The sequence below is a fragment of the Tyto alba genome, unplaced genomic scaffold (assembly GCF_018691265.1).
Source record: "Tyto alba isolate M040663 unplaced genomic scaffold, T.alba_DEE_v4.0 Super-Scaffold_18, whole genome shotgun sequence".
Lineage (NCBI taxonomy): Eukaryota > Metazoa > Chordata > Aves > Strigiformes > Tytonidae > Tyto > Tyto alba.
This window is the reverse complement of record NW_024881280.1, coordinates 11,713,856-11,735,752: the sequence shown is the minus strand read 5'-3', so window position 1 is coordinate 11,735,752 and position 21,897 is coordinate 11,713,856. Positions and strand designations below refer to the sequence as shown.

The 21,897-nt window shown below is 45.3% G+C and overlaps 1 protein-coding gene and 1 long non-coding RNA gene across 3 annotated transcripts in view; one reads left to right on the top strand and one right to left on the bottom strand.

Moving 5' to 3' along the window:
• GALNT16 (polypeptide N-acetylgalactosaminyltransferase 16) overlaps positions 1-21,897 on the top strand; it is an 82,439-nt gene that overhangs the window by 27,634 nt on the left and 32,908 nt on the right. For both annotated transcript variants that reach the window (XM_032984673.2, XM_042791088.1), the window contains exons 2-3: positions 15,061-15,236; positions 18,190-18,288. In XM_032984673.2, coding sequence (XP_032840564.2) covers positions 15,061-15,236; positions 18,190-18,288 — 275 coding nt within the window. The remainder of the gene's footprint in view (positions 1-15,060; positions 15,237-18,189; positions 18,289-21,897) is intronic.
• On the bottom strand, positions 4,698-9,248 carry LOC116959580. Its single transcript, XR_004405955.2, has 2 exons — positions 9,217-9,248; positions 4,698-7,168 (listed from the first exon to the last, which is right to left on the bottom strand). It is a non-coding gene; the product is annotated as an uncharacterized LOC116959580 (long non-coding RNA).

Sequence of the window (21,897 nt, the reverse complement as noted above, 5' to 3'; positions counted from 1 at the left end):
TGATACCTGTAATTCAGTACACTTGTGCTGAGTTATCAACTCTACAACCTTAAATATGTCTTTTATTACTGGTTTGGGGAGGAAGGCGCAAGGGAGAGAGCTATATAAAGTAATATATAAACTAACAGACAGCGAAGAGCCCTTTATCAGCTCATGTTGCTTAAACATCTGTTAATTAGGGAGAAAGACTGAAAAATGCTGTCCTGGCAATTGGCTGGATCCTGAGCAGTGAATGTTGTTCAATGGACATGAGAGCTGCTGTGCATGCTCTGGATGTTGCAGAGATCTCACTGGCAGCTACCTTTGTGCTAATCAAAAATAAGATTTGAACCATTAAAACTATTTTAATCAGTAGGAGGTGCTGCTCTACTGAAGAGTGTTGCTCTTGTACGCCATTGGGTATGGTGCTGGTCAGACCGCCTTCAGCAGTGGCAGGGATAGACTGAAATAGAGTGTGCAGATGAAACTCAAGTGCTGTTGATCTGTAGTCCTGCCACGTTCAGGCTCATTGTATAGAACACCTTTTATATCCAGCCAGCTACAGTAAGAAATGCTTATTCCAGACTGTGTAATGCAGAACTGCAAGCTAATTCACCTTCTGTCATTTAAGGATAGGCCTCCTGCATCTTGTTGCCTGTCTACAAGTTCTTTCAAGTTTTTGGGTGGTTGGTTTTCTGGTTTGTTTTTGAAAAGTTTATTTTGTGATATCTTTGGTGCTGTTTGTCCCCACAGCTCTGCTTTTGGTTTTATGAATCTTTTTAAACCTACTTTGAACAAACCTGTCAGCACATTTCTTTGTTCATGTTTGTTCATCTCCATGTTCCCTTCGGGAGCCAGAAACGTGAAGAATGTCTCAACATCTTTTTTCTATTTGGGAGAAAATTAATTATGTTACTGCCTCCATGTTTCTAACAAGCTGTACTACATTTAACTTTTACCTTGTTATTGCAACCTCCAGCTAGAAATTTAGACATTATTTCTGTTCTGGGTAATGAAGTCTATTTAACACCATACTAGTTAAAATGGTTTCTAAACACAAGCCATTTTCCAGGGCAGATAAAGATTTGGAAGAAAGGGAAGTTCAGTGTGTTAAGCAGTTTGATTTTTCTGTTAGACTGTAATAAAATCATCAGTATGAACGACTGAAAGGTAATGGAAAACTGGGGCCTCAATGTGTACTCTGTGTGTGTTTGTTTCACTCTGTTTATATTTTTGTTGTGGCTGAAATCCTGTCCCGCTGATGGTCACTGGGAATTTTGCCACTGGATTTCACTACTAATTTACAGCACACTCAGACTTTTACATTGTGTTCTTCTGAACACAAACAAAGCCTCTGTGCTTCATGCTGCTCTCTGCGGAGAAGAGAAAGCAGACCTCACCGAGCAGAGCTCATCCATGTGAGCAACCCTGTGGTTTTCACGGAGCTGTGACAGGACTGAATGCATCTAGGTTTATTTTTCATTCATATTTAGAAAGGCTCATTAAGGCCCTGGCAAGATTCTTTGACCGTCACAGTACCCGTGGCTTTTTGAAGCTGTGCTCTTTCTTTGGTGAAATAAATCTGTGTGGTGAAAAATGTACCTGCTCGGTGCTCCTCAGCAATGGGAGGTATCAAGGCTGTTACACTGCCCAGAGATGTGAATGGAGATCACTCAATCCTGCTGGTTAAACCAGCTGTCATACTTTGGAAGGGGACAATTTTTAAAAAAGCATCCAATGGATCTTGAGAAGGGAAAACCGTCTCCCTTGACAGCACTGGTTATACTCATGCAACAATTCTCTGGGAACCAAGAGGTTAGGATCACAGCCCTGGCTATCAGAAACAGGCATCCACATTTTTGTTATGACCCATGCATGAACTTTGAGTTTGAAAACTTGCTCACAGGGTAGAAAGTGCTGGGCGGTGAGCCAGGCAGCCGTGGCGGGGGGGACTGTCAGGAGTGCAGTCTGTCCGTGGTGTGAGGAAAGTGGGACTGGGCTGCATGGCTCTGGGAGCTTTCTGAGAATTAGATTTGGGCAAAAACTCACTAGTTAAATATGTGGAGAAAAATGTCAGATGTATCTCTGAATAAATGAATTCAAAACCAGCAGCTCCTAAAATCAGCCTGATGAGACTTAGAGTTTAACCAGGCCAAAAAACAGCTATAGCCCAAGGTTTCTGTAGCAATGTTATTCCTAACCAGAAGTATTCAAACATCACTTCATTTGAAAATCAAGTTTTGTGTCCTTTGTCTTTAACTCCTGGGTTTTGAGTTTCCAGGTATCCACCATTTTATCTTCTTCAACTATGAAGGCAAAAACTTATCCATTCAAAAGAAAAACTGTGAGTTCTCCTGACAACATAACCCAGGAGTTGCATCTTTGTGAGATGATCTTACAATGCGAAACTTGCAACAGAACTGAGGACTGTGTGTGCAGAGTCAGAGGGTGGCTGCCCTCTTCATTGGATGGGGTTTGATAGAGTAATGGATTTTAAAGATCCTTGCCAGTCATTGACAGTTTGCGCCTGCAGACTGAGACAAGCGGCTCTGCGAGGGACTACGGTACTTTGTTTCCATGAGCAGTGGTTTTGGCCATAGCTGTCCTGAGTGTATTTTTGTGATGCTCGCTTCAACGGTTCTGCTCTTCCTTATATGTCCAGCTCTCTTCTGGTTGACAGTGACTAAATGGCAGACCAGAGAGGCTGTTGAGGAGGCCTCTATTAAGAATGTGATTGAAGTCTAGAATTACAGAGGCCTGCATAGTGTAACACCGGTGTTTCTCATATTTGACAGGCATATATGAGCCCATTGCATGAGTCTTCATTGGTATGCATCCTTGATTAAATTTGCTATTGGGGAGGTGAATTTAATGCCTTTGCAAATGGAGGCCCAAGCAGGAGCATAACGCGGCTCTGAGGGTCTTGTCAGTTCAAATTGATTGCTGAGTCCTGGAATTGGAGCAATGCAGTAGCTGAAAAATTAATCAATTAAAATGGAATATCATTTGGCTCCTAAACAAAATGCCAACAGCCTGATATTCTCAAATCTTCACTGACAAATAAACAATGAGTTTTTCCACTATTAGAAGACGATGTTGCATGCTGCAGGACTGAATGTACGGCAGAGAACAGATCTGAGTGAACAAGGTCTTGTGCAGAAGGACTAATTTTTGTAATCATGGATGCACATGCACCATCACTACTGTTACTACAGAAGGAGTACCAGTACAGTCCCCCAGATAGATCTTGTGGCTTCAGACCTCCGAAATACAAGTGTGCATTGTGAGCTGAAGGTCATTTTTGAACTCCTCTAAGAAATCAGATCATGATTCATCGGCGGCATGAGAAGCTATATTAAGTCACTCTGATAAATGCCAGTTTGGTTGTTGGTTTATAGACAAGTTGCGTTTTCATATTTGGCCTGGCTAACTCCCAGCTGACAGGTCCTTCCAAGAGCCTTTCTGTGTGACGTTCAAAAGCTAACGCGAGGAAGAGCTGTGAGGAGCATTGTGGTAACCTACTTGACTTGTCAAGGCTGCGCCCTGCCCAGGTGTTATTTCCCAGGAAGACAAGCCCTGTGCGGGCTCTGGGGCTGTGGGCCAGCCTCCCGGAGCAGCGTGGTAGCCCAGCTGGCACAAAGGCAGGAGTGTGGCTCCCTGAGGCCAGTCTGCCACCCGGCTTGGTCTGCAGGATGGGCTGTGCTTCCCACCTGCGTGGCACAGCTATTTGTGAGCGACTGTAACAGGATCCAGCTGGTGGTTAACTGTGGTGTGGAGTTGGATAATATTCAAAATCATGACTGTTTGGGCAAGATCCACTAACAGAAACGTGTTGAGGAAAATATCTTTCCTCGCTGGAAGATGGGGAGAAATTCCCACCTCCTGCAGAGCAGCTGGGTTTGTCCCTGGTGGGGGTGTGAAGTGACCCCCTGTCTTTCTGGCTCAGCCGTGCATGTGCACAGTATTTCTGTGCAGTGTGAATGTTGGCTGGGTGCAAAACAACACTGTTTTATTCTTAATCTTCTGATCTCCGTTTAAAGTTCTAACCCTTGAGGATGGATGATTAAAAAGGCACTTCAGCTTCCTTTCTCTAGCCTTAGCAAAAAGCCCTTACAGCATGATCTTGAAGGCAGAGAAGATGAGCCCCAAGCTTAATATAATTAAATATTTTAATGCTTTGGGTGAGCAGTGCCCGCTCCTCAGTGCTAGCTGACTTCTGCTCATCTCTTAGGTAACTAGTTCACTGCTGACTGTGCTAGCAGTTTATGAGGTCTAAAGTTGTTTTCTCCTTCTCTGTGAAAATATCTGTGGCAGCATCTGTCACTCTAGACAGCTGTGATTCACTGGGAGGAAAAGGCTGAATGTAGGTCACTTGAGTTTGAAGGGAATAGATTAGTACGTCAGCATGGGAGGCACATACACACATTGAATCTCTGCAGGTGGCGTAGGTGGGGGAGTGGGCCTAGAGAGATACAATTTATGTGATCGATACGTTTAATGACCACCCTCATTTGAACTGTCTTATTGGCTTCATAGGTGCTGCCAGGTAATAATGAGGGCATCATCTGTCTTCATACAGAATGCTATATGTCAGTCTGTCATGATACAGATATATCTATGAATCTGTAAATCTACAGATAGCTATAAATCAGGGTTCAGGTAATGCCTTAAATGGCCACTGAGCATCTAACACTTAGAAGACAAACAACAAAACATTGTTCCATTTTCTTCCTTGTTTAAATAATTCAAAATCACTTGGAAACCAGGGGCATTCTTTACATATTTAAATGTCTACAAAGACTGGGATATTTCTCCAAAAGAAACAATGAAGCTTCCCATAGTGCCTTTTTTTTTACTCTAAAGGACCTCAAAACATGTTTTTACAAACTCTGTATGTATAACCTTTAGCAGAGCAGTATCCCTACATACAGTAAGTAACCTAGATGGCTTCTGCTAAGGTTTGCTATGTGATACTAAACAGATGTTTGAACGCAGACAACTTCATGTCCATGTGACCATCATTTCTCTTCATTCCCAGAGACACTCTGTCCCCAGATACCCATTGGGATCTCTTTCTTACAAAGCTGCTGTTTTGGTGAGAGTGCCAGCATGAACTGCCTAGTCCCTTCGGTATTCAAAAAGCGTACTGTCATGTCTGTCTCTTATGGCTAGAGAGGTATGCTTGGAAAACAAGTGCTGTTTCAGGGAAAAACAACCCCACAGACCTCACAGTCCTCTCTTGTGCTGGTACTCAGTAATTTTGAAGACCATCCCCTCACTATTTTTCAGGGTTTTCTCCACATTGTTCTTCTTCTGGAGAGAAACATAAAGGTTTCTATCAGCAAAAATGACAGTATTCATGTCACAACAAAATTTGCCAAATAGGGAGCAAATGGCTTTACTCCAAGGTATGAGATGAAGACTGAATGAACATAGAAGCCAGATGTATGTGTGTCTGGACACGTGGGTGTTTATACAATATCAATGTGTGTGAATGTCATAAGTATATTAAAAACAAAATTTGTAATATACTTTTTCAATTTTGCATAATGGACATCTGTGTGCATTAGACTTCAAACTGAGGGAAGAAATAGGCCTTGGCAACTGCTTCACCTCATCTGGGGTCTGGTTTTCTACGGTCCTGAGGAGCCTCATTTCCTCAGAGCTCTTTGGGAGAGACTACCCTTGGGCATCTATCTTTGAAGCCCTTTTGGCTTCTGCTGCTTTGCTTTATTTAATGCTCCTGAAACCAAAAGACTAGAAGGATGCCCCAGGGCATCATGTCCCCTCCCTCCAGTTATGGGCAATGTCTTCCTGCCTCTGGGCAGCTGGGCTAGGAAACTTTGTAGGATCCAGCCCTTGATAACTGCTCAAGGTCTATTCAGGATTACATAGCTGAGTCAAAGATGGACGTATTTTATATAACTCATCTCCTGCTATATGTTATATCTATATATGCTATATCTGTCTTGGCCAGCAGTAGAGCATGATAGATAACTGGTAGTACCGTGCACCTGTCACATGAGAGGTTGTATAATAAATTCCAGCTTCTCAGGTTATCATTCTACAATGAATATACATCAGGACTCTATTCAGAGAGGAATCCAAGTTGGCATGATTTATGCATGAATTGTTAATCTACATGGGTGCAGAGAGGGGTTGGTTCGTGCTGAATCCAGTTACTGCATGTGGAACTGACTTGTTTGTATGCAGTGTGATGCTGAGTTCATATAACCCTCAAGGCAGCAAGTACCCCACACTCTTTAGGGATGCTGTCTGCAAAATGAATGAGACTGATGTGTGCTGTAGTGCTGGTGCTTCTACGCTTTCTGTTACTTTTGGCCACCCTCCAGTTGTGAAGCCATGCTGCTTTGCAGACCTTTGGGACCTAGGCACAGTGATCCAGCTGGGCTTCCTGGAAGCATCTCTTCCCTCATGTAGTCAAGGACGTGCAGGATCAGGATAAAATATCACAAGAAAGATGCTTCTTCACAGAGTCACTAAAAAGATGGCTAAATATGATCATTAGGCAGAGGCTACATGGTTTGCCTCAGAAGTAAGACTGTGAGTTCTTAGAAATGAAAGCAAAGAGTTGGGACTGTGGTAGGACAGACATCACCTTTCCATATGCTGAGAGGCTGGATGAGGGTAGTGGTGTGTGAAGCTATCAGAAAACCACTGCTTGTGACAGAGTTAGTAACTTAATTCCTCTAGGTTTTTTTTTGCTGCTCCCTCTGTAAACTTCCCCCGCACTGTTTTGCTCTCTTGTGTTGCCTAATTTCTTCCCCAAAACTGCCCAAAAGATCAGCTTGTCAAACCGTGGCAAGTCTGCTTGAAAGGTAGTGGCCTTTGTCTATCGACACACTGTTGTGACCTGTCAGTCAGCAACATCCTGTTTCTAAACTCTTCACGCTAACATCCCATGTCTGCTTGTGACAGACAACATAGGCGAGTGTGATGTTCACCTCATCCAGTCTGTAGGCAGGAACATGGAAAACACTGTGCCATCTTCTGTGTCTCTTGGAGGAGGCTCAGCAAGTAGCATCCAAAAATTGATGGGTGTGGGGAGAACGTTGCTGTGGAAACCAAACACAGAAAAATAGTTGCTTCTCCTTTCTTGCCTCATACAGGAGTTCTACCTCTTCAGGCCAGATGCTGGAGGACACTTTCCTCGTCAATAGCTCAACAACTGGCAAAACATTGAGAGAAGAGAAGAACAAAATAGAAAATATTTGGTAGAATCCCATGACTTCCTAGCCATGAGGCAGGGATGGAGAGGAAGGGTTTCTCAGGGTTAAAACGGAAGAGAACAGAGATGCAGTCTTACAAGCTGGCAGAGGAAATGCATTTACAGAGGCAATAAATGCCAGGGGACTGTGAAGAAGAATAGGACAGTGGAGAGGCACCTTGGGCAAGCAGCAGTGCTGGAAAGCAAGCCCCAGCAGACTTTCTCTGCTTCTCACTCCCACCGTCCCTTGGCAACTACAGCTCTGTCCCAGGGCCTGGAGAAACCGGTGAGCTGGCAACGGTGGCCTCTTCTCAGAGACCAGAAAAGAGCCTCTGCTGGGGCCCACCACTGGTCTCTCCAGTGATTGTCCAGTGTTGATGACAGTAGAAAATCTCTTGTGACCTATTAGTTGCTGTGGGAGCTGATCAATTCAAGTAGCTTTACTGCTTCCATTGTGTTACTTCAGTTTGTGCAAGTTACAAACAAAACGTTCAAACCGGTCTCTGAGCTTCTCTGTCAGCACTTGCACTTCTCAAAGAACAGAGTTGGTTCTGTTTAACTGTGGTAAGTATAATTAACATTTCATTACAGAAGTTCCATAAGAGCATGGTTCCTAAACCACATTTAAAATGCTTTACACTGTTAAACGAAGCATGAATAAAATAGGCCTTGTGCTGTAAGGCACAGCCTTTTCTCCTAAACTGTTTTGAGCAATTTTTAAGAGAAGTATACGGACAATTTCATGAAACATAACAAGAGCCATGTGCACACTGGGATTCCTAAACCCACATGGAAATGCAACACACTCTCTAAAACAAATGCTCTTGTCAACAGGCATTCAGGAGCCACTATCTTGCAAGTTCAGTCCATCAGCAGTAGCTTGCTTCCTGGGAATTTCTTGGGAGTTGCAGCAGCTGTCCTGGTTTGGGCTGGCATAGAGTTAATATTCCTTTTTGGGGACTAGATGAGTGCTGTGTTTTGAATTTAGCTTTGGGTTTGGTATGAGAAGAATGCTGATAGCACACTGATGTTTTCAGCTGCTACTGAGATTTCAAGGACTCTCTGACTCTCCGTGTTCTGCCCGTGTGCAAGGGCACAGGAAGCAGGGAGGGAACACAGACAGAGCACCAGACCCAAATTGGCCAATGAAATATTCCATATCATGGAACATCATGCTCACTATATAGAGGAGAAGTGCCACCACTCAGCCACTCTCTCTCCCTTCTCTTCCAGCAATAAGAAGGGACAGAGAGCCAGGCTTGGGGTTCGAGATAGGACTGGGATGGGGAAAAATTCCCCCTTTATGATCACGAGCAAAAGGCAGACTCGTTAGGGGAAGAAAAAAAAGAACATACATGTATTACAGACACTAACAACACATAACAGAGTAGGACAGTGAGAAGCATTGCCACATCTTGAGAACACCTTCCCCCCACCCCTCCCTTCTTCCCGGGCTCAGCTCTGCTCCCGATATCTCTACCTCCTCCCCCAGTGGTGCAGGGGCAGGGAATGGGGAGTGCAGTCAGTGCTGCTGCTTCTTCTATCATCGGTGGGGGGAGATTCCGGAACTTGTTCCCCCTGCTCCATCGTGGTCCCCTCTCACAGGAGACAGTCCTCCACAAACTTTCTCCAACATGAGTTCCTCCCACAGACCACAGCGTTCCCCACACTGCTCCGTCAGGGGTCACTAACTTCCTCCAATTGGATTCTCTCCCACGGCTGCAGCCCTTCCCGAGCTGCTCCGGTGTGGGACTCCCCCACATGCTGCAATCCTCCCAGCGCTGAATTACAGCAATGGGGCTGCCTTTTCCCACAAGACCCTGGCCTTCTTTGGGCACAGCACCTTGACCATCCAGGTGAAAACCACAGCCCATAAATTAACGTCTGCTCCACCGTAGATCTCCATGGGTGGCAGGGGGGGGCCGCCCTGCCGTCTCACCACAGGATACAGGGGGGTCTCTGCTCCGGCACACCTCCCCCCTCCTTTCTTCCTCCGTTCCTCCACTGACCTTGGTGTTCACGCAGCTGCAGCAACTCCTCCTCACAAGTCCCACTGCTCGTCACCACGTCCCTTCTTAAATACGTTATCGCAGAGGCACAGCTGATTGGCTCAGTTTCCAAACAGAGGTGGAGCTGACTTGGAGCTGGGGGAGCTTTGAGAAGCTTCTCACAGGGGGATTCCCCTCCCCTGCCACCAAAAAACCCCACCACTCACTCAACCCAGGACAGCAGCTCTCAGTCCTGCCCTGTCTATGCTCTGTGCCATTTGTAGCCTGTCCATGTGCCAGCATATGGGTTACAGAGCTGAGCAGCACGTGTCTCTCTAGCATCCCCAAGCGCTGCTGTGCTTCCCAGCATCTGATTGCTGGTGTTGGTGCTGTGATGTCCTATCCTTTTTGGGACTTGTCTTCAGGTCACTGGGACAGTGTGTGGAGCAAATGGAGGGAGCCCACAGAGAAGAATTTCACACCACGAGGGCCTCAGCAGCTCCAGTGTGGTTTACAGAGGTGGCTTGGCCCTGACCTTTGCTCTGAGGGAAGAGAATTTGCTCAGCCAGCAAGGTTGTATCTCAATCCTATGGGCTGAAGCTGGCATTAAACCAGTTCAGAGGGGAATCCTTTGCTGGGGGGCAGGGGAGAGGTTGGACCTGCAGGGCTGGTGGGAGGAAAGTGCTGGTAGGGTTGGGGGTCATGTCAGGGGCAGTATGTGAGGCTGTGGCAGCAGGATAAATCAAAGGGGGGCCTTGGAGGGAGGGAAGGTTTGGTGAGGTTTTTACTCCCTGGCTGGCTTTGTGTCCATATTAATCAATTAGACCTTCCTGGTCAGTTAGTCCTTCCAGGGAAAGACACTTACTGGGAATGGCTTGTGATTGATGCTTTTCTGTCCAGGGATTTGACAGAGCTGATACAATCATAAAAATGAGCTTAAAACAAAAGAGAAGCATAGCAGCCCCTAGTTTCTTTTGTTGTACTAATGCTAAACACTTGTAAGAAAGATAGGCAAGAGCTGCCAAGTGTACATCCTGTCACAGAAAACTGCTGTTGGACTAACTTCACAGTAACTGTAAGATGATTTAATTGCACTTACCTTTGAGAGTTTTGCATACCTTACTCTAGTTAAGTAATGATTCCTTATGACCCTTGAAGTATGGTTATCCTTTTTGAATTTGGCCAAGCCTGCTGTTGAAAAAAAAATATCTTGGGACCCTGAAGTCCCCCACTGCTCTGGTTTTAGTGGCTGTTTATATGATGTTGGAGCTGGTGTGCCTGTGGCTGGTGGCAGACAATGACAATGTACAAAGGTGAGTTGCATTGCCTGTAATTGCCTTGCTATTTCACAAGTGATCAGGCCTAGAAGATTATCATTGTGCTTGTTGAGAAGTTTTCATTGATGTGCATGGCATTAATTTATTTCCCTTATTTGCTTGCTTACAAAATTAATTTCACTACTTAAATAGTTTCTGGTCTCTTGAACCATGTCAAAATGCAAAGAATGTGCTTTCAACAGCAGAAGAGTATCTTGGTCCATTCTGCCACAGAAAGGGAAAAGCATATGTGCAAATGAGAAATGGTGAAATGAGGTTAGAAGGTTCACAGTATTTTCTGAAATTTTGGTATGCAAATTGTGTTGGAGGTCTCAGCAATGTTTGGGACAAACCTTAATTTGTGTAAACTACTTTCTTAATCCTGAATCTAGACACTTACATTTCCAGTGCCTATTCATCTTTATTTCTGCTTTCATGCTGCAAATGTTTTTGGTCCATCACAGAGCATCAGTCAGAAGGAACTGAGCTCTTCTGCTCCCATAACTCCTCTCACTTGTAGTTCCAGCCTCAGGCCTGGGGATACAGGGTGTGTAACTACTTAAAGGACTTACTGGTATGAACTGTCCTGTTGACGTGGTAAAAGTCTTGACTCTGCACTCAGCTGTACATACTGTGCCTTTAATATAACTAAAGCTCATATGTGCTGATAGTGACTTCTTCCTGAAGTGAGAGGTGTTAATGTAAAGGGAGGGGAAAGAGGGGGTGGACGTCAGTCCGCCCTCCTCAGAGGGTTTGCCAGGGGACTGACTATTTCATTGAGAACCTGTGCTGCTCCTGTCAGTATGTTTTGAATTAACAGTGATAAATGTCTTGTAGTCAAACATCTATATTTTAGGAAAAGAATCTGATAAATCAAGAGAACCCTTAGAGATAAGATTTATATTCACTTTGCCAGGCTTGTTCATACCTGTCTGGGTTCCACTCAGGATGTTTCCTCTCCCTTTTTGATCCAACTTTGCTGTTGTGTGTTTTTTAATGAGCTGGGGATTTTCTGAGGAGCTGATACCTTGCTGTTTCTTCCATGTTTTGTATCAACACAGACCTGGTGAACTGGAGAGGTCTGTGGTGCCCTTATTGAATTGCATTTATTGTTTTTAGACATTTTTTCTTCCCCATGTGTTGAGAGAATTTTGAATTCTAATCCTGTTCCCCAACGTGTCTGACATTTTTGCTGGATTTCTTATGGATTTGACCAACATGCTCTGTGTCAGTATCCAAGGTACTTATGAAAATACTGAATATCCAGAACAAACCCCTAAGACCCGCTCTCACTATAGCCCCTCTGCTCTGACAGTGACATTCCAACCAGCTTTACCCATTCTGCAGTAGTTTTGTCTAGACTATTATTTCTGATAGCTTGCTAATGACGTTTTACCAGCCCCTACCAAAAACCTTACTGAAGTCATGATGTCTCTCCTGCTTCTCCACACCTTTAAGACTGATTACTCCATCACAGGAGAAAATTAAGTTGGTCTGATATAATGTGGTCTTGGCAAATCTCAGTTGGCTCCTGTTTATTATCTTGTTACCTATTTGGTGCTCATAGATCATTGTTTGATTGTTGATTATCTGTGGATTAGCTGTCTTTCTGGAAGCTGAAACCAGGCCCTCTGAGCTATCGTCCCCTGAATCATCCCTTTTTCCTGTTTGAAGAGAGCATAAGGAGATATTGGCTGAGATAAAAATGAGAAATGTTCTCAAATGACAATTAGTTCCCAGTGCTTTTTTACCGCTTTAAAAATTTTATGTATAAGTAATGTGAGAACTGTGGTATCTAGAGGAATTACCCCTAGTAGTTCAAGTTTAAATGTGCCATGACGTTGAGGGCACTAATGGGCCTTCCTGTCCCTGCCCATTCCCCGGGGCTCCCCGGACCCTGCCCACAGCCCAGAACTCCATGTCAGCCCCCTGGGCCATAACCCAGGACCCCAGGGGCTCTCAGCCCCTGCCCCAGCCTTACTGCAGCTCCCCACAGCCCTGCCCTTCCCCGGGTGGACACACATCATGAACTGGTCCCAGAGAGGCTGCCCAGGGCTGGGGCTGCCCCCGTGTCCCCCTCCTGCTCCACTCCTGGGATGGTCCCTGGCTGCCAGGTCCTGCCCTGAGCCCCCAGCCCTCGCGGTGCCCTGACAAAATGGCTCCTGAAGACTTGTTGCTGCTTTCAGCATTTTGCAAGACGTTCCTGGCAGTATAAACCAAAACCAGATGTTGCTTTTTCCAGGGTTTGGAGACAGAGATAAGTAGCAAAGGCCAAGTGACCTGAAAATATTTAAAGGTGCGTGATAAGCCAGGCTTCTGCTACAAATCAGTGTTGTTTTCTAGGGCAAAAGCAAAAAGAGAAATGGAAGCTGAGCTTGACAAAACATCTAGGATGAATTAAAGGAGGCAAACACCTCAATTTTTAGATGTACAAAAGTAATTACTTTTCTTGTCATACTGAAAATATAATTTCAAGAGAGAGCCTAGGGAGCAGGCTGTGAAACCAGCCGTACAGAAAACTGAGCGGTTGCTGTAGCCCAGCGACGTGCCCAGCCAGTGCTGTGGGGGGTGGCAGGGGGACAGGGAGCCGGTGGCATCCCTTGCAGAGGGGTGACATAGCAGGGCAGGATGCTCACTGCCTGGAAGGATGGCATGGAGGCAGATTTATCTGCCCAAGCGTGCCTATGTGAGTCCTGCATTAGGGTAAATCTATGTGCAGCAGCTTAGTTGAGCAGTGGTTGAATAAGTTTATGTTGAAAATAGTGGCGCTTTTCTTTTTTTCTCCCCTATGAAAAGAAATATCCCTCATTTTTCTACAAGAAGAAAGGGAAATCTGAGCATCAGGATGACCTTGGCTGTATTAAGCATAATTTTATGGGCCACCTTCTTTTTTTTCTTTCCTCACTACATCCATCTTCTCTCTAAATGGAATAGTCCTAACCTTTAACTTCTCTTCATTCTCCAGTAACTTCCTTCCAGAGACTGGTTTGACAAAACTTGTTCTCTGGCCAAGGCTGCTGAGCTGCCACTGATTTTGTATAATGTGTTCACGACGGATTCAGTTTTCCCTGTCCCATTTCCAGTGCACTTGATTTACTATATTTCCCATCTCTGTGGACCGAGTGCAGGGTTTCATTGAGTTGTCCACGGGCACGCTCAGATCTGTAACACGAGTGGTCATGGTTTGTTTGAAACCTGTCAATGTGCATGAGTAGTTCAATTTGTTTCTTCTAATGTTCATTACCTTGCACTTGTCTACGCTGATTTTCATTTGCCATCATGTTACCCAGCTGTCTAGTTCTCCTAGGGCTGCCTGCACTGCAGGGTAGCCTTTCTCAGAGAAAGGTGCAGAGATATTTATTCTTCTAAGCACTCTCCTGCTTGAGGAATTTGCAGTGGTGCTGGGTTTCTTGAATTGTTTCCCAACCCATTAAAAGGGCTCAACCAAAACGCTGTGTGATATTGGGGACCAGTCGCTGGTCTCTTGCTCTCTAAGACTCCTAGAAGGAGCCTTATAGCAGAGAGAGAAACGTGATCAAGCCTAGTATTAGCAGGTATCCAAACTTGAGAAGGATCTCAAGAATGGGGGATTGTCCAGTGCTTTGGATGGGATATGGATGTGCCAGAATTTGCTTTTTCAAGCAGTTTTAGGGAGCTCCAGCACTCCTTTGTACAAGACTGGGAGCATTTATAGCTTCTTCATGATTTGGTCTATAAAATGACTACCATAGACAATTTATTAAACTATTTTTATTGTATAAACAATCCTTACTGCTTTATTAGCCAATATTTTACAGTTTCTATGTTGTTTCCAACCAAAATCTCATATCTAAGAGTTCAGGACGGGCTAGAACAGTGCCTGTCCTCTCTCTTAGTGGCCCTAGTGAATGGTCTTCAGGTGCTGGGATTGCACTGACTCTCTGGCCTAGGAAAGCTAGAGGAAAATTAGGAGAGGAGAGGGATGGCCCAGGTATTTTAACTCTTGTGTGGGACCATGGACAGTTAGGTGCAGCTTCCAACTTTATCACAGACTTCTGTGAATACTGGGCAAAGCTGGGCAAGGCACAGCAGGGAGCCTGCTAAATCAGCTCGCTCTGTGTTTGTATGGGATAGTGATTGTGGAAAGGCTGAAACTGTTTTTCTTCAAAATACTGTGTTTCAGCCACATTGGCTGGAGACTGCTCTCAAACTGGCCTTGCCTGAAAGGGTTTCCAAATGGCAGCAGTGTAGCACATCGTGTGTAACAAGCGCTAAAGGGAATTTGGCTCTGCCTGTGCTATCAAGAAGGGGCAGCTTTCATCCCAAGCTCAGGTGGTAAGGATAGCAAGGCCTACAATTTTCCTCAGAGAAAGCAATTATAACACTCTATCTGTGAGGGTTTCCTGCTTTCTTTTCCAAGCTCTTGCCTGTCTTGCCTCCCTTCATACCTGAGCCACTTCCAGATGTGTGGCAAACAACCTGCCGTAATGTACACGTCTGAACTTATTACCAGTGTATAAACATGAGTCAGCTACTCTCCCTGATGCTCTGATGCTTCTCTCTGCCTTAGATGACAAGGACTCCCCAAGGAGAGAAGAACAGCCGGAGGAGTTTTGACGAAAAGGCTTACTTGTCCTCAAAGCTGCTGAAGGCTGGAGAAGACCCCTACCGCCAGCATGCTTTTAATCAGCTAGAGAGTGACAAACTCAGCAGCGACCGGCCCATTCGGGACACCAGGCACTACAGGTACCCTGCAGCCCTTGCCCCAACCCATGGCTGCTGCTTGGTGTGGGGAGGTCACTGCCCTCCTGTGTTGTCCTGCAATGTTGACAAAGGATGGTTTGGGTTTTTCTTTGCCAGCATCGGTCCATTACTTCACTGTATTTCATGGTTAATCTGGAAAGGTCTCAAATGTGAGGAGACCCTTGACTAATTCAGCCCCAGCTTGTTGCTTTTCTAGCAATCTCTTCTCCCAGGTCCAAGCATCATCTTGTTGTTTCAGTACAGCCCCTCCATTGCAGCTCAAATTGCTCATCTGGCAGATTTTCCACAACTCCCCTCACATTCATGGCTTCTCTTAGTGACCCTCTGTCCTGGCTATGAGGTAAGCCATTGTTGCAGCCTTACTTTATTCTGGTGTTCCTCACCTGCTGTGCCCTGGCTGTCTGAAGCTGGTTTGGTGCCTTCTTTCCAGACTGAGGCATTACAGTTTGGATGAAGACTGCTGGGGCAGGGATGAAACTAATGTGCAAATAAAGTGAAAATTTCATGGCTTGCAAAATGCTCATCGTTCTGTCCTTGTTTCATTGCGGCTGAATTTATTCTGCTGACTAAACTCATCCTTAAATTGCTAGTAGTGCTCAAGTAACTATTTTGTATTGTCTGGAGTACAAAAAGATAACGTGCCTTGAGAACTGTAGGTTCGATAGTGATAGGATAGTGTAAAACAGCCTACTTCAGTGGATAAAAATCAGAAGCAAACCAACCATGTTTGAAATGCTTGTCTATCTGGGCTGGAACCTAGACCCTACGCAAGGTTGCAAAGCAACATTTCACAGCTGCTGGGAACAGGAAACCAGACATCTAACTTGACTGAAACTGTAAAAGGGATGTCTGGAGACATGGAGCTTTGTGAGCCTGCCAGCACTGACAGCCATCAGGGTGCTTTGTAAATGCAAGCAGTTGGGATCTTGGTTGTGAGATCAAAGTCTTGTGCTCCTGTTCCCCAATATGGTATTTGGGATTGGCTTGCTAGTGACTCAGAGGCAGCAGTGCCATGTCCTGCGTTAATGACAAGTCTCCCTGCCATGCAGGATGGGTGTTTTCTGTTAATCTGCTGTCATGTTCTGGCCTAAAACCAGCTCACTTCAAAGGTGAATTATTGTTTATTTTGATCTGTGGTAGAATGCAGAGCATGCTTTTTGTGAAAAGCCTCATCTATGCACTTCAGTCTGAAGAACAACATGTATGTGATTCCCTGGAAATGCATGGCCATTTCAGCCCCAGCTTTGCAAGGATTCCCTTCAGCAATGGGGAGTCCAAAGTAGTGTATAATCAGAGCAGATAAACCTATCTCTATGTTTCTCCCCTTTGCAGGGTTGGCAGTTTGGGAATGAGGGAGCTGTGTCTGAGTAGCTTTTAACAATATTGAAATGGTTGCTGGGATGGCAATTTAGGATGAGGACTTATTTCAGCTGATACAAGTTAGATTGTGGTTTAAGGAGAGCCCATCCTTGTGTCACAGATGGACCTGGCTCCCTGATTAAGGAGTAGGGGGTCAATAGGTTACTAATGTCACTTTTTCTTCAGGCACCCAAGCAGAGCTTGGACATACTTGACTCCGCATCCTACAAGCTCCCTCTGACCTAGCATGTAGCTGTATTTTTGATCCAAAGCAAAGAAAGGGCCGACTTTTAAGCACAAACTTGTATCGTCTTCTGTGATGCTGTAATAATGCTGAGATCTTGGGAAGACTTTCCCAAATAACACATACCCCAGCATCTTCTGCTTTTCCACTTCCTGATGCCTTAATACATTTTATATGCATTACATCATAGAGTTATTTTGAAACAGTAATAAATGTGGTATGTCTCCTGTCTGGTCTCAGGTTTTCCACTTTAGTCTTTATCAAGGTTTCTTTATATGTTTGAAAATTGCTATAAGAAGCTGCTGTCTTCTTAATAAAATATTGGAGTGAAAAAGTCACAAACCAGTAGGATTGACTGTGATGATAAAAACAGTAACAGTTTAGTGATAGCCATAAAAGAATAGTAAGTAAATGTGGAAGTACAAGTAGTGGCTGTAAGAACTGAATTGTATTCCATCCCAGGAGGGACTCAGTCTATGAGCGGCCTTGAGTTGTTAAAAACACTAGGCCACAATTTCAGGTGTGAGCTCTTCATTGGGCAGAGAATTAGTACAGACTCACTGCTGTTTGACACTGGTTGGAGATTAAGGTGGCAGACACCCTGGAGGAGCAGATCAGCCCAAATCTGCCATTCCTAGTATCTGCCAGAATTGGATCCAGGATTCAGATCTGTGAGATGTTCTCCTCCAAGAATCCTTGTACTCCACAGGGTATGAGCAGCCCTGGTGAAAGTTGATCCTGCGTTAATCCTTGATTCTGAGTATGAGAATGAATATATGTACCTAACATTACAAATTCAGATGAGAAGATGGGAGGAATCGCTTTCCATTGCCAATTGAGGTATTAGCGTTGAACCTCAGCAGCTCCCTGATGAGGATCACAGCCCTATCCAGTGTTTTCCTTTCTGTAAAGCCCAATGTCCAAAGAGTTTGAAGTGCTTTATACAGCGATGCCTGGTTGTACCAGCTCTGTGTATCCTTAGCATGTGTATGTCCTATGCATGAATAAACAAGATTTTACATGAATCACAGGCGAACCCAGTGCACAGTGTTGAAACTTTCTTCCTCATAAAAGCCATATGCCCTCCTCAGCATGCAGCATTGTGAGTTTAGGTATTACAGCCTCAAAACTTTGCCTTACAACAGGCACAGTTTTTTAAGCTCTGCCAACCTTGGTGCAGGGGCTGCTGAGGCCTCCCTTGCTGCAGCTTAACTATGCTGTTTTCTGATTTTAGCATATTGTTCTCTTCTCTTTCAGAAATTCTAAGTACATTGCTGCAGTGGCTGCTGCTGGGTGATGTTTGGCTTACACTTCTGCTCTCCCGTGTTGCAGGTGCACTTCTGTACGATATGACACAGACTTGCCAGCTACCAGCCTCATCATCACCTTCCACAACGAGGCACGCTCTACCCTGCTCCGCACGGTGAAGAGGTGAGTTCAGCAAAGGGTGCTGGGCCCAAACAGTGGTGCCTGGAAGGGCACTGGTGGACGGTTAGGCATTTTCCAGCAGTTAAACAATCAGGGTGGCTGCATGTGATCTGCCCCTCAAGTTGGCTCACTAGGACAGGTCAGGGGCTTGGATTGGCAGTGTGGGTGTATCTTCAAAACCAGAAAATATCTGCACTTAGCCACTAGATAGCCTCTGTGAGGGGGGAATCATCAGCCAGCAGGAAAGAGGCTGTTGGGCCTGCATCCACATGTGGGAACAGTCAATATAAGCTTGTTTTGGAAGAGTGAGAGGGGGGCAAAGGGGACACAGTGTGTTGCTAGATGCAGCTGAGGGATGGGGCTTGGGAGGGACTGTGTTCCACAAATGGGAATAAGCAGCCAGCTCCCTGCTAGGGCACATGTTACAGGAGCTGGGGCTGGCTCAGTGAGGGCAGCGGGCACAGCTCTCAAGTCTTTCAAGCAGAAGGTGATGAACTCAAAGTCTTGTGGAGACCGAGCTCTGTGGTCTGAGCAGGTGCTCAGAGTCACTTGCTGGTAAACAGCTGCTGAACCTGATGGCCTACCAAATCCTCCCTGGGGCTTTGCACACAGACCCTGCTGAACCTGCAGGATGCTTGCGATCTTGTACCAATGTCTCCTCATATCTGAGTATCAGCAGTGGCCACGTCTAAGCAAGTAAATAGGTGACACAGGGCCTGTCAGCATCCCCAAGCAGATGGAAGCATAGAGTTATCTGTACCACAAAGCAATGTTCCAGCTGCTACATCACCCCTCCTTCCGTCACCCCTGCAGAACCCAGGAAGGTTCTTTTCATTTTAGTTTTTACACAGAAAATGCCCTCTGCCCTCTCTGACTTAAGTCATTTCTCAAAGGATCTCTGAAGCCTGCAAGCAGGTCCAGGAACAGCCTGTGGAGGCTGAAGGAACAGTGAATTGTCCGGGTAGAAGGTTCAGCTGATAGTATGACTAGCTGGAATGCATTATTCATCATCTCACTACTTCTTCCCCTGACAGGTCCTGTAGGCTTAGAGAAATGTGCTCTGTGAATAAATATCAGGCTTTTTCAAGTTGGCCTCATGGCTAGAAGGCTGGGTTTCTGTCTGCCAGGTTTGGTGCTACTGTGTTTCCAGAGACCTGTATATATAGCATTAACACATTTTGCCTTTTTACCTCTGTCATTTCCTTTTCATTTGAACCATAAAATGAGTTCTGCAGAGCCACTGTTCAGAAAATGAGCAGATTTGTTTGGAGCCACGGTGCTGCTAGGGCAACGAGAGGAGATTTTTACCAATTACGTCATATGTCAGACAATGAATGGTTAGGTGCTCAGAAACCATGGTAGTAGGATCCTTAAGAAAATCTCAAGGCACCTAATCAAATAGCCAGATGCCTTGATAGTTAAAACGAAGAGAAAATGACATTCAGAGCAACAGTAACTCATAGAGAGAGGAATTGATATCCAGATCCTATAGAGGTGATGTCTACTAATGAGATGAGTGATGCCAATGTGTTAACGGGCCAGGCTGCCCAAAGCAAGGTCAACTAGAGTAGGTTGCTCAGGGCTGTGCCTGGTCAGTTTTTAGTACCTCCAAGGATGGAGACCCTGCAACCTCTATGAGAGGTCTCTTCTCAAGGCTAAACAAACCCAGCTCTTTCAGCTTCACCTCATACATCTGATTCTCCAGTCCCTTTATTATCTCGGTGGTCCGTCACTGGACCTGCTTCAGCATGTCCCACTTTTTCTTGTCCTGGGAAGCCCAGAACTGGACACAGCACTCAAGATGTGGTATTACCCATCTCTCAGATGTGGTCTCTTGCAACCCAGAGCCCACAACAAAGACCTTGAAAAATGGATGACCCATCTGTTCAAATTGGTCCCTGCAATCCTGCTGCCACTGGAGGAGCGCTGTTGTGAGGAACTGGCTGCGCTCTGCTGTGAATGGTGGGGTGGATGGCATTTCCTCCCAGACCTCTGGCTACAGATGGAGTCTTCATTGCCAGATAGTTCACAGCCAGTGCATATGATTGATTTATTCCTTGCTTACATCAAAAGGCAGAAGTGTCCATGATTTATCCCTGTCTGATGAGGGATCCTAAAGGCCAAGTTTTTCTTGGTCTCTACAGTATTTGCACTGTCACACAACCAAGCATTGTCTGGTAGCCTTGCCTTTGAGGCACGGGAATTTTGGCGACTATACACAGGGGTGAAGGCTCAGGTCATGGCTGCACTGTTAGAAGAGGCATAGAGCTAAGTCCCACTTGCAGGCTGACAGTGATGTTATAGAAGGAGTTGAAGATTTCACAGTGCTCTTAAAGGCCTCTCTATAACCTGAGAGTCCTGTGTTTCAGCAAAACACATCTGAACGTGCCAGGCTGAGTTACTGCTGTGAGTGTAATTGTTGCTCAATTCGCATACACAGTCAGTGCACCAAATACTGTGCAATTACTTTGTAGCACTTTGGGAGAAGTCAAGTATCAAAGGGACAGGACTGTTCTTTTCAGTTGGGTTTATGACCTGACTATGAGACTGCAGAGGACCACAGTGATTTTAGGCAACAGGAGGCATAAGATTGCACTGACTGCTTACCTGCTGACGAGCCAGGCTTGTAGTCTGTCATTATTTTTATATCCGTAAGAGATTTCTTAAGCCAGGTAGGGTGTGATTATTTAGATAATTAGAATTAACCATTTAGGATGCACCTGGTGGAAGTTAAACATGATTCCATTGTTATTATGGGCCTTTTCCCAAGTTTAGTTATCATAATTACACTATGGGGATGCTATAAGAGAAGTGGGGGTGGAAGGGGACAACTGATGGAAATGAGCAGTACTAAAAGCAAAATTTTCTATGGCTGAAAACTTTTTTTAGAGGACCAGTCTTTAGAGGTGAGTAGAATATGTACTACCAGTTGAAGTTTTCATACCTGAGATCTTTGCAAGCCTGGCTGTTGAGTGACTGAATTTGCTTCCTCAAAAAACCAGCTGTAAAATGTGGGAAAATCTAGGAAAAACTATATTTAAAAGGTACTGGGATTGAACTGATCTGCAATTAAAACTAGAGGGAGCCTAAATGTGCTCCCCTGAGCCAGATACAGTCTTACTGTGTTATTCTGACATCTCTGCAAGGTAACTCAGCTACGTGGCAATGCTGGTACCAAAAAGTCTTGGGAAGTGACCCAGGGATGAGACTCCTGCATTACGGTTTATTTCAGGGTAATCTAAACATGGCAGCTGTAGGGGCCAGATCCTGATCTGCAGACCCTTTTTGCTAACCCCACCGGCACGTGTGCACACACGGACTTGCACAAGCACCTCTGGCAGCTCAGCAGTTACCTGCTGCCCTTGGGATCTCTGCTGCTGGATGGAAGCAACAGGAGTGATGAGCTGTTGCTGCCACTTGAGAATAGGAGAAATGTTTGTGTATGAGGGAGGGGAGGAAATAGAGGAGTGACTGTGGGGAGGAATAACTTCTTCCCTCTAGCACCCTGTCACTTGTCCCTCCTGGTCCCCAGAGGCAGCATGAGCTGCATGCCTGCCTGCTGCTGTGGGCTCTGGCCATTTTCCTCCTCTGCCCTATGTAAAGGCAACAGGT